Raw genomic sequence first — 15,725 nt, 5'->3', positions numbered from 1 at the left:
TTAAATTAAATAAAAAAATTATAATTTAAAATTAATTTAATAATAATTTATTTTATTAAAAATTTAATTATAAATAAAAATTATAAATTATTCATATATAATGTTAACATTATACTAATTTTATCATCAAGAGTGAGTGATGATGTTCGGTAATTTGGTTTGACAACGCTTTATACTTCTCATTTCTTAGTAAAAAATTGTGGAAACATGTAAACGGTTGGTTAAGGAAGCAAATGATTGGGAAGGGCCCTCATTAGTTTGGTTCTGCTTCTCTCTCATTACCCATTACTCTGATTTGGTGCAAGACAAGCAACTCACACCTAAAGCATATTAGGTTTAGGGCTTTTAAACAGGAAGGCAAAAATAAAGGACCATAACAGCAGTCAAACTAGCTATTTGTTGTTGTTCTCAACATCTACATGAACACTGGTGGGAAGGACAAACCTACAGTCTTATCCAGCATGTTTAGTTACAGTTTTAAGAACAGATAATTTGACACATTCATCATTAAATTTCCAGAAAATACACTAAAAATATTAAAAGAAAATCCTTTGCAAAAGTTCAGCTTTAAAGCGGGCTAAATAAATGAAATATATTAAAAAAATCCTAAGCCTGCTATTTGATGAATCTGTCTTTCCTATTATCAGCAACCAACTCCAGAATTTTGTGAATCGAGACTACAGAAAGACTCCAAATATCAAGGCTAGAAAATCCATTAATTTTAGCCAACTGCAGACTAACATTAAAATTGTATTCTTTGCAATGCTCGGTTAATGGGCTCTTGGAAATATTGAAGCGAGATGAAAATTGCTTCCTGTTACAAAAGGCAAATTTAAATCACACTAATCTTTTAGCAGAGAGAATTTTTTCCTGGTAAAAAGACAATAAAATAAAAATTACAACCTCTGTTCGAATTGTTCGACTTCCTTGATGAGGACAGGTATTCAAGTATGAATCAAACACATCTCGAACATTTTTACCCTTCAAGAAGAAGAAACACCAAAGCCATGATTCAATAATTCTCTTTTGCTTTTAGCTTGAAAAAGTCAATAAATTAAGCTGAATCATGGATAAACAACATGTATGCATGCAAGAGATTAGTTGTTTCTAAATAACATTTTTATGCTGTCAAAGTCCCATAACATAAAAATGAAGGTGATCTGCATATTTCCACAAGAAACAATGAAAGGGAGAGGGGGAAAGAAAAAGGAACGAAATGGTTGCATTCCAGTAAACGAATTAAGAGTAAACAGATCCAAAACTGGAACCACGCAATTCTTCAAGAATAACAGTATATTTTGTCGAACAGAAAGTACCTCTAAATTACTGTCTTCCTCAATACTTTCTTCCAATCCAGCGAGCCCACCAAAAGCAATCAACAAATGCCTAGCAAATTATTACAAATTGGAACAATCAACAAAGCCTTGCAAGTTATTTATACAAAGAAAAGGACCAAATCTGGATGCAAAGAAGTGTTCAAAATGCAGTCATTTACTCTACCCACTAAAACTGCATATTATTAGACCAAAACAAAGTCCTAAGACTAGGACTAGCGATACAAAGAACAAAAAGATATGCCATGATAAAGATCCAAACTCAGATAAGCATTAGTATCTATTGAAAGCCCTTTGCCATAAGGAAAGTTATATTAAGGTTCTAACAGAGAAAAAAACATACCTGAAAATTGGCAAAGAAAGCTCTGAAGAGTTAATAATCTGACCATGCTCTGAAGTACCAATCAAATAATCATAGCCACCCTATAATCAACAAGACTGAAGTTGATGAATGCCTTCTGCAAGTTGTCAGCAAAAACTATATATGGCTCTTACAAAGGGAATACAGAAAACCATAGGATTGAAGTATTGATACCTCATACGGACAAGCATTAAATACTGAGCTGATATTTGAAGCATACCGCACTCTATAGCCCCAATATATTCCTGCTTCCTCTTTAGGTTTGGACAATGATACAACCTGGCGAGGTAAATCTAGACAAAAAACTTCATGAGTGGAGATCAATTTTTCTGCATGCATAATGCTTCATTAAAAGTGAACAGAATACATGCCAATATCCAATATATTAAAGAAAAAATGAATATTATTCTAGGAAGAAGATAAAAAAAGGGAGTGGGTTGGGGGGGGGGGGGGGGGGGGAGAAGAAAATTTAACTTGGGCCTATATGCAATTTTTAGGAATGAACAAGGAGACAATATCTAATGTGATTAATTTATCTCAAATCTTTCAATCTTCAGTTGTCTGAAAAATTAAAATCAGAAAAAGAAAAAAGGAATGCCAAATCATTACCAGCATCCAAATTGCGGTTGGTTCCCATTAACACAGTTACTCTAATGCCAGGTTCAAGAACTTGATCAATTACAACATTCTGCATAATTTAGCTTCAAATATGTAAATTGACAAATTTACTAGAGACTTATACCAGTATAGACTTCAAAGGGAAAAATCATAGAATCAATGTCAAATAAATTGACTGCAGGTATTTATATGCAGCATGCATAATGTGGGGAGAAAGAAATTTGAGAAAAAAAAAAAAAAAGGCGTCTTGATAAGATTATGCTTTGGCATGCCAACAGCAATAATAGTCATACTGTAGAAAATACTCCTGTCACTTGATTTAGTTCAAGTGTGGGAACTGTTGCCACGAGTGACAATGTCTTGAGCATGCAGATTTCAAGCTATTTAGAAGCTTACTAGCACCAACATCATCATCTAGCAAAGCTAAGCTCCAATTTCAATTGAATTCAATTCACAGGTTAGAGGGTCAAAGAAAAGGAGGATCATATGAACTTATATCTGATTAGCAGAGATCAACAGAGGGACCTGACTCTTGTGAAAGAAGATTGCCACCAAGAAATCATGCAACTCTTGCTATATTTTGAACGGGGGAAAACCAGTAAGCAGTGCCAATATCACATTAGCTAATATCAGCAATTAAATTGTTAATATCCATCACATGAAATAAAATAGATACCACAATGCCTCTTGGAAATATAAAGGAGGTAAACTAAACAAATTTGTAACAAAGTCCACTAGATTGTTACCTTACTCAAACCCACGTCAACAGGTGTTCCCTGAAAGTTTGTAGCTTTTTCCTTTAATGTGACACCTATAAATTTATTATAAGAAGTTAAAATGGTTGTACCAAAATGGAGTGACAAACAAAACTCAAATACAGACAACAGTGCCAAAGAAGAAGGGTTCCAATAGGGAAGTATCCAAAGCTTACCCTCCCGATATGGAGCCCACTCATGCTTGCGCAAGTGGTGTGGAGCATCAAGAGGAGGCAACAAACCCTGTGTAAAAGGAATTAAAGAGGAAAAATGATAAATAACTTCTCAGTTCATTGACCACCAAAAATCAAACCCTGAAAACAAAACAAGATATAAGTTAAGCAATCAGTTGGTCACCACAAATCTCAGGCTATTATGCTTTGGAAAGAGGGCTTTTCTTAGATACTGTGGAGTCTCGAGATAGCGCAAGATTCTCACGAGAAAAGCCGCACCGCTTTCACTATCATCAGAGTTACTGCCTGTGTTCACAGTGGGATGCTCATTCACTGAATTACTTTTATCGTCAAACACCACCACCTGCTCATATAAAAGCTACTCTTCATGCGCAATTACACTAATTGAGCTTAAAGCATTTACGCATAAACACATCGATTTCTTAATTTAAGAAATAAAAGAGAGGATTGAAGGATTGACGCACAGACACAGACCTCATCGATTCGAAAAATGGTCGCGGCGCGGGCAATCTGACCAGCCAACTGAAAAAAAAAATTGAAAAATGGAATAATAATGATTGCGAGTTACGGAACAGTAAACAAAGAGCGTAGAGAGTATTAATACTCGAGTAGCGAGTTCAAGTGATTGAGCGTTGTTGATGATGGAACCGGGGACGGCTATGCTCACTGTAGGTTTCCCCTTAGCTTCGGTCAATTCTTTCTCGGTCTCAATTCTTTCCTTTTTCTTTTTCTTCTTCATCTTCCTATGACAATCGCCATTACTTAGCTCCTCGAACTCAAGCTCGTTTCTCTCTGCTACTTCTGCTCTTTTCTTCTTCTTCCCCATTCCTTTTTTTTCTGCTGGGATTTATAAACGCGCGTTTGACGGTTTTCTAGAGAGGGTTTATTAGGAGCTTGAGGAATTTTGTAGCCTGTTGCAACTTCACAAGGAGCCGCTCTAGCAAATCGCGTCCCAATTTTTTTTTTTTTTTTTGTTATTCTGTTTTCTTATTGGCACCTTCGATCATATGTTTTTGTTTAGAATTAGAAGTAATTTTAATTTTCACTTCGCTTTGATGAAAATAAATGAAAACCTTTGCTGTTTTAAGTAATAAAACTTCGCAAAATACGTTATTATTTTTCAATTCATTTAAGCTTCTCAAATATTCAATAGTATCGCACTGTGTTTTATTAGTAATCAAAAGATGGCTAGACATTCCTAATTTCTGTCCATGAATTTTGCAAATCGTCTCATAACTTGTCCGTTCTTAACAACGTGCCATTGCCTCCTCTGATACCTATTTAAAAACAAGCCTCGACAATTTGCATTGTTAGTCTACATCCTACCTATACGATATAGTACACTCAGACCTATATTTCCCTCCATGCATCCATTTCAAGCTTTCGCAGAACAATCTGCACCATATGTCTCTAGGCAGCTTCCAACTCTCTGAAACATATCTTGATGATGCATACATCCATTTGACTGGCACCACTGAGCAGAAGATTAATGGTGACAACAGAAGGAAAAAATAAAAAAAAAAGGAGGGGGTGTTTGAAAAGAGGTACCATAATTACAAAATAAAAACTCATAATTTATATTAGGATTCAACTTTACAAGAAGTTAATCTAGATTTGCTGTCAAAGTCCAAGAAAATTATGGAAGTGTTATCCTTTGTCCTCAGTGTTCTAGCCTCACTCAACAAAAAATTAGCAACCTTCTCAGCAGAATTCTCCCCATCTGTAGAGTATCTCTCCCTCGTCTGTGTAGATAAAAGATACGAAGTCTATGGAATGTTCTGGAAATAAAACTTCAAAAGTAATTCAAAAATAGATGTTAATTGTTTTAACAGAAGGTGATTCACCTGAAGCACAAGCTGAACTGCCTTCCTAACACAAATGACATCCCAAAAGCCATCACTGCAATTTTTACAGAATCCAGGGAATATAAATAACCAACTAGAAAATAAATGGTCATATCATATGATTTTTAGCACCTTAAACCTCCAAAGCAGGTCAAGGAGCATGATTCAAATAAATCGCGAACAGATAAGATTGCTGAGGCAAGGATATATTAATCAACTCAACTCAACTCAACTCAACTCAACTAAGCCTTTATTCCAAAAATTTGGGATCGGCTATATGGATTCACTTTCTCCATTCTAAATGATTTTGGGTTAAATCCTCAGAAATATGTAATGCTTCTAAGTCATGTTATACTATTCTCCTCCAAGTCAATTTATGTCTACCCCTTTTTTTTCTTTCTCCTCTAACCTAATGTACTCTACTTGTCTAACTGGAGATATTAATCAGAAACAAAAAAATCACCTTGCCAACAGTGCAAATGTGCTACTTGCTCGATGAATATGTACAGCTTCACTTATGTAGGGTTCTGAACTAAATCGGGCATCCTGCCGTTTCAGAAATTTGTCTCCAAGCATCCGAGCAAGGTTCAAGCCTGAAAGAGGGAAAGAGAATAGTAAGTCATTATCAACTTAGGGACATTTATACTCAGTCTTCCAAAATAATTAGTTGTTCAAAGTTTTTCCCCCACTTACCACAAAGACGTGTATCCCCATCTTTCAATGGTTCTATTTCACCGATTCGAAGTTTTTCAGAGTAACTAGTTACTCTATGGTCTTCTGTCATCTTAATCTGCTTCCCATCAACACTGAAAATCACATCCAGCTGTAAATATGGTATTAAAGAAATAGTTATGACAGTAAAAATTTCATTTTAGATGGCCACAAGAATCATGATGTTCACAATAGCAAGGAAAGATTCAACAAATGACAACTAGGACAATTGGAATGGCAATACGATAGGTGATAGGCATCATAGTAGTTCTGCAATAGTAATGTTTTTGATACACCATCTGTTATAGTTCATGTAACTTACTACCATAGCTGCCTATTTTTCCACCTTTACAGTGAAAACTTTCTCTGACATACATAGATAATATTTTAGCACAGTCATTGTGAGCATCCTTTTTTTTTTTAACCTTGGAACAGTCATTGTAACAAGAGTAGCTACTGTAGTAGGTAGATACTTTACTACAAAAAATACTGTCCGTCAGCTTGTCTACCACAGACACTATCTGAGATTCCATTTTGTTTTTTCAATAATATATCATCCAAAAAAAAAAAACAGAGATATACAAAATGAGATTCTAAAGCATACTTCATAACACAAGCTGAATCCCCAAGATTAGCACATTGAGCAAAAAAATTTTCATCACCATCAGCCCAAACCAGAAGCACCGTTGCAGTGCAACCCTACAAAATATTTGTTGTTGTAATGTTAAAATTTAAAACTGTGAAACTCTGATATGACAACAGTTATTAAAATGAATCAGAATAACAATAATACTCTCTTATGGTACTGATTGTAAAAGAAGTGTACAATAACCCAACAACATATTAAAATGAACCAGAATAAAACATTAGTACACACTTCAAAACTGACAGCCAAAGAGCAAAATCTACAACAATAATGTGATGCTGTGAATTCAAGTTGTCATGCTAACCACATTGGAAAATACCCACAATCTACAATATTGTGTTTACTTTTAGCTAACCGATTCACAGTATCAGTAGTAGTTGTAAAAGGTTTGCCCAGGAAAGCCTCAGACACAAGGAACAAGACTTAGCACCAATACCATGATTAGGTAAGTGACCTACCTGAGGTGCACACTTTATTGCCTAGCCTAAGCACTTTTTTTCCAGGCACAAAAATGGCAAAACTTTGTTATATTTTGACTAACCATTTATTTTTATATCTGTTTTATGTTATTTAAACTGAAATATTGAAATTAAGGCTAGGTATTAGTTTATGGTATGTTGCAATACACCCAATAAATTAAATGCAACAAAAAAAGGTCAATGATTTGATGTTTTCAATTAGCAAAGAGAAATGGAAATAAGGCAAGAAGCAGAACATGAACCAAATAAAGGTTTAAAGAGTACTTCAACCAAGTTAATACTCTTTCTCTCTCTTATCTTAATATCTTCATCCATCTCTATTTCTCAGTACGACCACCCTCTAGAGTTCAACCATGATAAAACTGGTGTTGAATTTTGGATCATAATAAATATACGTGTATATCCTTAAATAGTGGATAGGTTTGCAAAAAGTTTGTTATGATTTGTGATTGTGAATAAATAAGAATTCATCAAAAGGGCAATCTGCGGCTTAATTGAGTTGCTGCTGTCTATTTTATTGAATAAATAAGAATTTTTCAATAAAGCTTAGACAATTATGCAAAATAGATGACAACAAACAGAAAAAGAAAGACCAAGGGCAAACCTCATAATCATTATTCATGGAAGCTTCGGTTTGAGAAAATGCAACTCTGAGAACTTCTGAAGCATCACATTGTAATAAAACCCTCTCCCTCGTTAGAGAATCCGACAAAATACTGGCAACCTTCTCAGGTAGCATTCTGGGGTAATGAAAATGGACAAACAAAAATTACTAAATCACCCATCAAGGCATAAGCAGGAAACAAAAACAGATGAAGATTAGATAAACTGCAACACTAGTAAGACTTACGCCTAAGCGGTCAATGCATAACATCTCATTACTAAGTATATTTTTTATGCAAATAATACGAAAGTACATCAGAAGCCAGCATAATGAAGAAACAAATGAAAAAGAAAATTGTGTGGATTATGCACAAGTTTTTCTATTTGAGAACTTAAACTTTAAGTAAATCACAACCAAATTACAGTGACCTTTTTAGGCAAATAGCAATAATAATGCTTCAAAATGTTTGTTTCCATTGTTCAAGATATGATACTAAAAGAAGTGAGATTTCAATCTAAAGCACGGTAAAACATTAAAAGTGAGCTTAGAATACTAACTTGCTAGCAGAATTGGCAGCTGCTACGCCGCCATGCCCATCGCAAATACCAAACACTCCAAACTGCGAGATAGGGAGTTAGGCTGTCTAGATTTTTTTTTTTTTTTTCAAGAAACGCATTATATCTTCATTTCAATGCAAAACCAATAAATCTAAAACCTTGTCAATGCCAGGAAGGGGCCATTGATAATAGCATACATCCTCCATTGCAAGCTTCTTTCCACCTCGACGTAAAGCCATGGGATCTGATGCCAGACCTACACCAAAGGGCGTCTTGTTCTCAGATTTAGATGTAACATGAACCTGCCAGAATCATATACATATATGAAGGTATCAATTAGCAAATGTGATATTAACTGTATTTTTTAAAACAAAAAGGCTAATGTCCCTGTCATAGTTCCGCTAGGTTTAGGCAAATATATCAACGCAAAAGAAATGCATGAAAACAGAAAATGATAAATCACACTTGTCTGTACAACAATGAAACATAATCAAAAGTTCTTTGTGAGACAAGAACCTTATCAATTCTGAATTTCAGCAGCAAGATATGTTTCAATCATGTCAAACAGGAGAAAAGATTTATCTGGGTACAAGGTATCCTAAGAATTAATGATCCCAGAAAAGAATTCAGCTAATTGTGGACAATTAAATTTGTTTAGAAAATCTGCCACCATAATACAAATGCATGATTGTCAAGAAATAACATGGGAAAATTACATATATATTTGAGGTTTTGCCAAGTGTTATTATGTCCCCATTTGTCAGCTCAACTGGGTCACTGCAGTGCCTACTTCCAGAATCTGGATGATTAATAGGCTGTGAATTCAAAAGTGTTCCATTTAGGCTGCCCATGTCTACCAGCTCCCATTTTTTCTTCTGAAACAAAAATAGATATCCATAATAATCAGTGACAGTACACAGCAAAGATCAAAAAATAATATCAAAATGGTAGGACCATACATCTATATTCCAGTTAATCATTGCATGCTTCCCAGACACTTCTGAGTCCTTTAACAACAAGTCACAAGAAACCCTTCCAAGGGTCAGTGGAAGCCTTGAAGAACTTGTTGACTGAATAGAACAAAGGAGCCCACGACTTGGACCAGAAATGACCTCCAAAGAAAGGCAGCTTCCTGCACTTCTAAAAGAAAAATATGATAACATGTTGTTCACATTTAGAGAAATAAAGTAACCATCAAGAATTAGCCTCTTTTGCACAAGTGTGAAGACAAAAAATTACTTTGGTCAGTGATAACTTTGGGCACAAATTCCTGAAATGCATCATTTTCCAGACTAGATCCCAAGAGAGAACTTTGATTTTCCTGTCTAACCTGTGTCTGCACTTCAGCTGGTTGCTCTGTTGGAAATATACGCTTAAGGGTTTGGCCAACTGAAACATCCTCTGTAGGTTCTGAAACTACATCTAAAACCAAGCTATCTCCTGAAATAAAAATAATAATAATAATAATAACAATAAAAAAAGGGAAAAATTGCTTTTCCAACCAGTAAAATACAAATTAACAGCATAATTGCATACAGAAATATAAAACATAAACAAAAGACCTTGGATCAAATGGGGTGATGCAGAAGGAAGCCTCTGTTTATGAACAAGTCCAACCGGTCGGGACAAACGCAATGGCCCTTTATTTTGATTACATGCACCCTCTAGATCATAATTTCTTGCCGATTCATTGCTTTCCACTCCATCTGAAACAAGAGGCCTATCCAAGTCACCTACCTAAAAAAGAAGATATTAAGAGTTGTGAAAAACAATACACAAAACACATGCAAAAATACTTGTTCTATCAATGTCTTCATTTAAAGAATAAAACCTAATTTACATCCATAGTGAGCAAAATATGGATACGGCACATATCTCACAAAAATTTTACACAGAAAGCAACTAAAATATTGAAAACGCTTTGGATAAGAGCCAGGAAGCTTCTGAGTAACATTGTGCTCGATACATATGTGGCTACCATATGCCATTTGGCAGCTTGACTACTTCAGAAGAGTTGCCTTGACCATTTTTTGATAGATGTTGCAAACAAATAAAAGTTGCCAAGTACTTGCCATATGTGGTTAAAACTTCTTGAACTCCATCCTTCACATAAACATTCACATTTTATTCACTAAATTGAATTTTTGAGCGATTAAACATATGCAAAGTTTCTCAAAAGTATTCATGCGTCTTGTTGTTATAATTTCTCTCTCTATATATAATACTTCCACACACATAAACAAGCTGTCAGTAGTAAAAATTAATTCATGAATTTTGATAAATATGGGTCCCAAAAAACATTCATTCAAGCAATATTTAACACCCTTGATGCCCCAAACCAGACAACAACCAATTCTGTAATATGCATAAATTCTTCGGCACATTGCACCTGAGATGCGTACGAATAATTGCAGAGAGAGATGGATTAATCACCATCAATTAACAAAATTCACCTTAAACTAGTGACTATTTGCAAGTACATGTTCCAGTGACGATCAAACCTAGTTATTAAACAGAATCATAAAAAGCAGACACCTCACCAATATGACACCAAATTCTTCACCCCAAAATCATCCAAACAGGGAAGATCAATCGGTAACAATTAAAAAAAAAATATTACAGGAAAAAAAAATAGCGGCAAAATCAACGCCAAGCTCGGATGCAATCACCAGAAAGATTCAATAAGAATAAAACCCTCGCCCTCTCTTCCTTTTAGATTTTTAAAATTCAAATGGCTTTGTTTGATTGAACAGCAAAGAAATCAGCTATTATAAAATCCCTACCTTTTTCCTATCTCGTTTCCAAGGATTTCTTACCAACCAAACAGGACATCACATTACATCCAATGATATGATAGAAAACTAGAGGATCAAAAACCTAAGTATAGAAGAGGAAGAAAAAGAGAAAATAGAATTGGATTGAATAAGGAAGGAAAGGGAGAGGCGGGAAGGGGCACCTTGAGAGTGCGAGAACGAGAGGAGAAGAAGAAGCGCCATGGTTTGCATGCGAGGAAGATAAGGAGGATGATCAAAAGCAGCATAAGGACACCGACAATGCTCTCTAGCAGCATCATCGCCATAGTCGTCTCCTTCCCTCTCTTCTTGTCTCTCTACAGATTAGAGATTGGGTCCTGATTTGCGAGAAACTCGCTTTGAAACGGTCGCACTCGCACATTGCATTTCACACTTCCTGTTTTCCTTCTCTCTCTCTTTTCATTTTTCATTTAAATCCCTTCCGTATTTGTTTCCTTCCATTAATACAAATTTATTAATTTCCCTCAAATTATAATTTTTTTCATTTAACTCTAATTAAAATTTAAAATAAAAATTTTATAGTTATACACAAATTTTATATTTTAATAAATTAAAATTATTAATAATTATAATTATAATTAGAATGTTATTTGTATACCTTTGCAGATCTGGATTTTTAATTAAAAAAAAAATACAGCTTACACCAACTCAATATCACTTGGAGTGGAATAAGAAATTCACTTTTATAGTTTTATAAATAATTTTAATATTATTAAAATAAAGTTTATCACTTATATATATAATTCAGAGATTAAGTATTATATTGAAAATAGAATTAGTGATAATTTAGATTAAAAAAAATAAATTATTGATAAATAAAATTTAGAATAATAAATAATTATAAAATAAAATTAGAGGATTAAATTATTAATTGTAATGAATCTTTTAATATGAAATCCGGTACATTTAAAAAAAGGAGGAAGGAGAAGTTAGAAACTGAAAACGAAATGAGGGCCCAGTGCAACCGCACGGATGGGTGGGATATTCTAGGCATTTTCTTCTGTTGTTTCTGATTTTGTCCACTTGTAGTGGCTACCGTAAAAATTATAAGAGGGCCTGGGCTTTGACACTATATAAGTAGGCAAAAATGCTTCGCTGATCAAATTGAGCCGGATCAATAGGGGTATAATAGTATTTTTAACATTTTATTTATAGTTATTAAAATTATATTAATTAAATATTATTATGTAATTACATTAATAACCTTTAATTTGAAAAAAGATAATATTTGAAGCATTTAATTAAAATATTTGTTTTCAATGCAGTTTATTTCAAATGAAATAACTTTTTAAAATTTATTGGCTATTATTTTTAATTTAATTAATTAATTCATATTATATCCATAAAACCAATAAAAATAAATAAAATTTCATCCTAATTTCTTACAGCATTATGTAAATTTAAAAAAAAAATTAAAATCATGATTTTGAAATTGCAGCATTATATAAATATTTGTTTTTCTTTTCTTTTAAAAGATGATGCATTGTGTGTATTCCTACTATATGGTACAATTTAATAAATATTATCGAACATTTAGCATTGATAGATTTTGACAGTAATAAATCATATTTTTACTAAAAAATAAGGTAATAACATGTTTTTGGTTATAATAAAAATAAAAAATGATAAATTATCATGATTAAAATATTAATTTATTAATATTGTACATTTTTTTTAATGTAATATTGAATTAAATATGAAATAATGTATGGATTAAATCATATGTTTAAATTATATGTGTTATGCAAATTATAGTTTCATATGATTCGTATATAACACTATAATATATGTTAGATCTTTCATCAATTGCTCATTATAATTTAATTAGTATTTAAATTAATTATGAAATATATTATAATTTAATGTGATATGTATGCCTTAACATTATATAATTAGTACATAGTGTTATAATATATACGCTAAATCTTTCATTAATTATTCCTTATAATTAAATTAATATTATCACGACCCAACCTATGGGTCGGACCGACACTAGGACCTGAGCCAGCCTAAAGCCCCGAGGCTCGTAGTAAGCCTAACTATTTCTTAACCCAACTCTAAGGCCCATTTGGGCCCAATTTCAAGAATTCAATCGGACAGAGTCCGACCATAAAGTGGACCTTTCAACGGGGAGTTTTTGACTCACTCGACCTGTAAACACAATATATAATCAATTGGGGAGCTCAGCTCACCCTCCACATACTTAAATGTCATAAAAATAAATGGGAGCTCAGCTCCCTCATCCAGTCCAACAAACATGCATATAATAATAAGTTTACAGGCCCAACATGACAATTATATTACAATCCCCAAAACAAATAAATATTTATAACACATGCAGAAATTATAGGAGTTAATAGAATTACACAAACATTAATAAACAACCTGCGAAGGAGAAAAGCAGGTTAACCACAACAAAAATCCTCTTGTAGCCTGAAAAATAATGAACAGGAGTGAGCGTTCGACTCAGAGAGTAAAATATCAATTTTAATCATAATCTCTATAACTATCTAAAGCTAATACACCATGTAGAGTGAAATGCAACATCAGCAATATTTTCATATCATAACAGCAAAAAAGTAATTTGGAGCACTCACACACCCGATAATGTCAAACAATATATATATGGGAGCCGATCCCCTATACAGCTCTCTTATTCTAACCTGTGCCAGCGAAGAACTCAGCTCAGACTTTCACTTAATAAACCAAATCGGGGTCCCAGCGAAGAACTTAAGTCGTGTCTACCCGAAAGGACCGGGTCCCAACGAAGATCTTAGCCTGTGTCTACCCTTCCTGTCTATAGCCAATACCACATCACACGCACGCCAACATACGCACGCTGCTCCAAATTACCACAACAACATCCATGGCACTTTAACAATTATGAATGCAACATAAAACGTGCCTAGAGTTTAACTACATAGATATATATATATATATATACATATAAGTGATGTATGGGCATGCTTGAACATATAATAATATCGAAATTACAATTAAAATTAATATTTTACTCACAGATTTGACAGCAGTCACTATGGCTACTAGATGGAGGAAAAAGGCTGTCCCGACTCACCTGATAATTTTATTACAATCATTTAATAAATTTAACTCAATACAAACTAAGAAAAAGACCAAAGACGTCTTAAGTCGTGCCGAAAATCCGGCAGAGTCTCCCCTATATCTAGGACCTACCCAACCTGCAAATGGGTTTAAAACACACTTATATATTCATCAACCATACACCCACAACTCAATTGTATCACACAGCCCCTCCTGGGCCCATCCAAACAGTCATTAATCACAATATGTAAAATTACAGTTTAGTCCTTATAATTGACCATTTTTGCAAAAACTATCCAAATAAACTCTAAAAATTCTAAAACTTTTCCCCGCAGTCCTTAGCAATATTAGCAGGCTAATGCAAAAAGAATCATAATTTTTTGAGCTACCACGAATATTTTATGGATTTTTAATCCCATTTAAGCACTAGAAAATTACGAAAAAGTAAGGTTCGGGTTTACCTATGCCGATTCTGATCTCGGGAATGCGCTCGGGCGTTTGACAATGGTGGGGTAGCCAACATCCCGATCCAATTTCAAGACTTTTTTGGTAGCCGGTCTGTCTGGCCGGAAATTCATAAATCTGGACAACTGTCGAATTTCCGCCAATTGAAGGTACCTACACGAAGCCCACAACACGAGGGTTTGTATAAAATTTTTACAAAATTTTCTAAACTCATTCAATGCTCGGAAAAATACTACAAAGTTCTGTGGGACTTATTGAAAAACAGTATCGGAAAATTTTGAAAGTTATATTGCCGCGAAGCTCTCGATGAGTGGAGCGCTCTGGTACTCTCGGTTTTCTTGTGGGGTTCACGGTTTGCGAGAAATCTAGCCCAAAAATTAAAATAGGCTAAAACTTTCCGGACAAAAATTGGACAAACCGCTCGATGGATTTTGGTGTTCTTGGTGTCTATGGAAAGCTCTCGAGGTGTAAATAGTGTTTGACACAAGACCTTGCCCAATCGGTGGCCGGATTGGCCGGATTTCAGCCAGGAAGGTGAAGCATCACGTGCATGCAGGGGAGGCATTCGAGCTCGTTTTTCGGCCACTTGGGACGACGGCAGGCCGTGGAGAGGCACCAAGGCTGCGCGCCGGCAAGGTGGGGAGGCTGAGGAGGCAGCGGCGCGGCCTGGAGGTGAGGGAGGAGAGGTCGAGCGCGCGAGGGAGAAGGAAGAAGAAAAAGAAAAAGGCCAGTCCGATTCGAGATACAAAATTTTAAATTTTTACTCTACCTTGGGATAGAAAACGAGGTCCAAAAATTCCGAAAAAATTCTAGAAAACTCAGAAAAATTCGTAGACTCCAAATATATTTTTAGTTTTGCCACGTGGTCTTTAAATTAATTTTTAAAAATCATCAAAGTTTTATATTTTCGGAAAATCAAACCCGATTTCTAAAATCTGAAAAATTTCAAATAATTTCCTAAAATTTAAATAAAATTAAAATATTAATATTTACCCAAAAATAATAAATTTAAAAATTAGGAGTGTTACATTCTTCCCACCTTACAGAAAATTCGTTTTCGAATTTTACACAAGGTAGAATAAAGTACAGAATTACACATTAAATAGATAAGAGTACTTGTTACGCATGTCCCGCTCTGACTCCCAGGTGCACTCTTCCACTTACTGACTTCTCCACAAAACCTTAACCATAGGGATCTATTTTGATCTTAGCTGCATCACTTGGTAGTCCACTATGGCTACAGGTTGCTCTTCAAACGTCAGGTTTTCTTTCAGCTCTATT

At 34.4% G+C, this 15,725-nt stretch overlaps 2 protein-coding genes across 2 annotated transcripts; both read right to left on the bottom strand.

Annotated features, from left to right (window-relative positions):
* Positions 1–379: 379 nt before the first annotated feature.
* Positions 380–4,760, bottom strand: LOC110652400 (uncharacterized). The gene is made up of 11 exons (XM_021807984.2): positions 3,867–4,760; positions 3,737–3,784; positions 3,426–3,605; positions 3,245–3,311; positions 3,060–3,124; positions 2,305–2,383; positions 1,870–1,988; positions 1,678–1,757; positions 1,317–1,386; positions 904–981; positions 380–814 (listed from the first exon to the last, which is right to left on the bottom strand). Exons 1-11 carry the CDS (start codon positions 4,086–4,088, stop codon positions 743–745), a joined length of 1,080 nt encoding a protein of 359 aa, XP_021663676.1. The 5' UTR covers positions 4,089–4,760; the 3' UTR covers positions 380–742.
* A 52-nt stretch (positions 4,761–4,812) lies between these two features.
* On the bottom strand, positions 4,813–11,336 carry LOC110652402 (protein phosphatase 2C 70). The gene is made up of 13 exons (XM_058145077.1): positions 11,060–11,336; positions 9,666–9,840; positions 9,343–9,543; positions 9,063–9,235; positions 8,820–8,978; positions 8,262–8,405; positions 8,104–8,165; positions 7,547–7,682; positions 6,422–6,516; positions 5,800–5,912; positions 5,570–5,699; positions 5,107–5,161; positions 4,813–5,004 (listed from the first exon to the last, which is right to left on the bottom strand). The coding sequence occupies exons 1-13, from the start codon at positions 11,180–11,182 to the stop codon at positions 4,843–4,845; spliced, it is 1,728 nt and encodes a 575-aa protein (XP_058001060.1). The 5' UTR covers positions 11,183–11,336; the 3' UTR covers positions 4,813–4,842.
* Between the last annotated feature and the right edge of the window lie 4,389 nt (positions 11,337–15,725).

The sequence above is a fragment of the Hevea brasiliensis genome, chromosome 4 (assembly GCF_030052815.1).
Source record: "Hevea brasiliensis isolate MT/VB/25A 57/8 chromosome 4, ASM3005281v1, whole genome shotgun sequence".
Taxonomy (NCBI): domain Eukaryota; kingdom Viridiplantae; phylum Streptophyta; class Magnoliopsida; order Malpighiales; family Euphorbiaceae; genus Hevea; species Hevea brasiliensis.
Note: the sequence above shows the minus strand (reverse complement) of the source record. Positions and strands in the feature narration are given on the sequence as shown.

Bases quoted from the DNA above. Each gene is read 5' to 3' on its own strand.
- LOC110652400 (XM_021807984.2), bottom strand. From the start codon at position 4,088: ATGGGGAAGAAGAAGAAAAGAGCAGAAGTAGCAGAGAGAAACGAGCTT. The intron at 3,312-3,425 runs GTGACCAACTGA...CCTTTTACACAG, and splicing joins ATAATAGCCTGAGATTTGTG to GGTTTGTTGCCTCCTCTTGA. The intron at 3,125-3,244 runs GTAAGCTTTGGA...ATAAATTTATAG, and splicing joins GTGGGCTCCATATCGGGAGG to GTGTCACATTAAAGGAAAAA.
- LOC110652402 (XM_058145077.1), bottom strand. From the start codon at position 11,182: ATGGCGATGATGCTGCTAGAGAGCATTGTCGGTGTCCTTATGCTGCTT. The intron at 8,406-8,819 runs GTAATTTTCCCA...TGATTCTGGCAG, and splicing joins GCAAAACCTCAAATATATAT to GTTCATGTTACATCTAAATC. The intron at 5,162-5,569 runs GTGATTTTTTTG...TAAAAATTGCAG, and splicing joins ACATTTGCACTGTTGGCAAG to TGATGGCTTTTGGGATGTCA.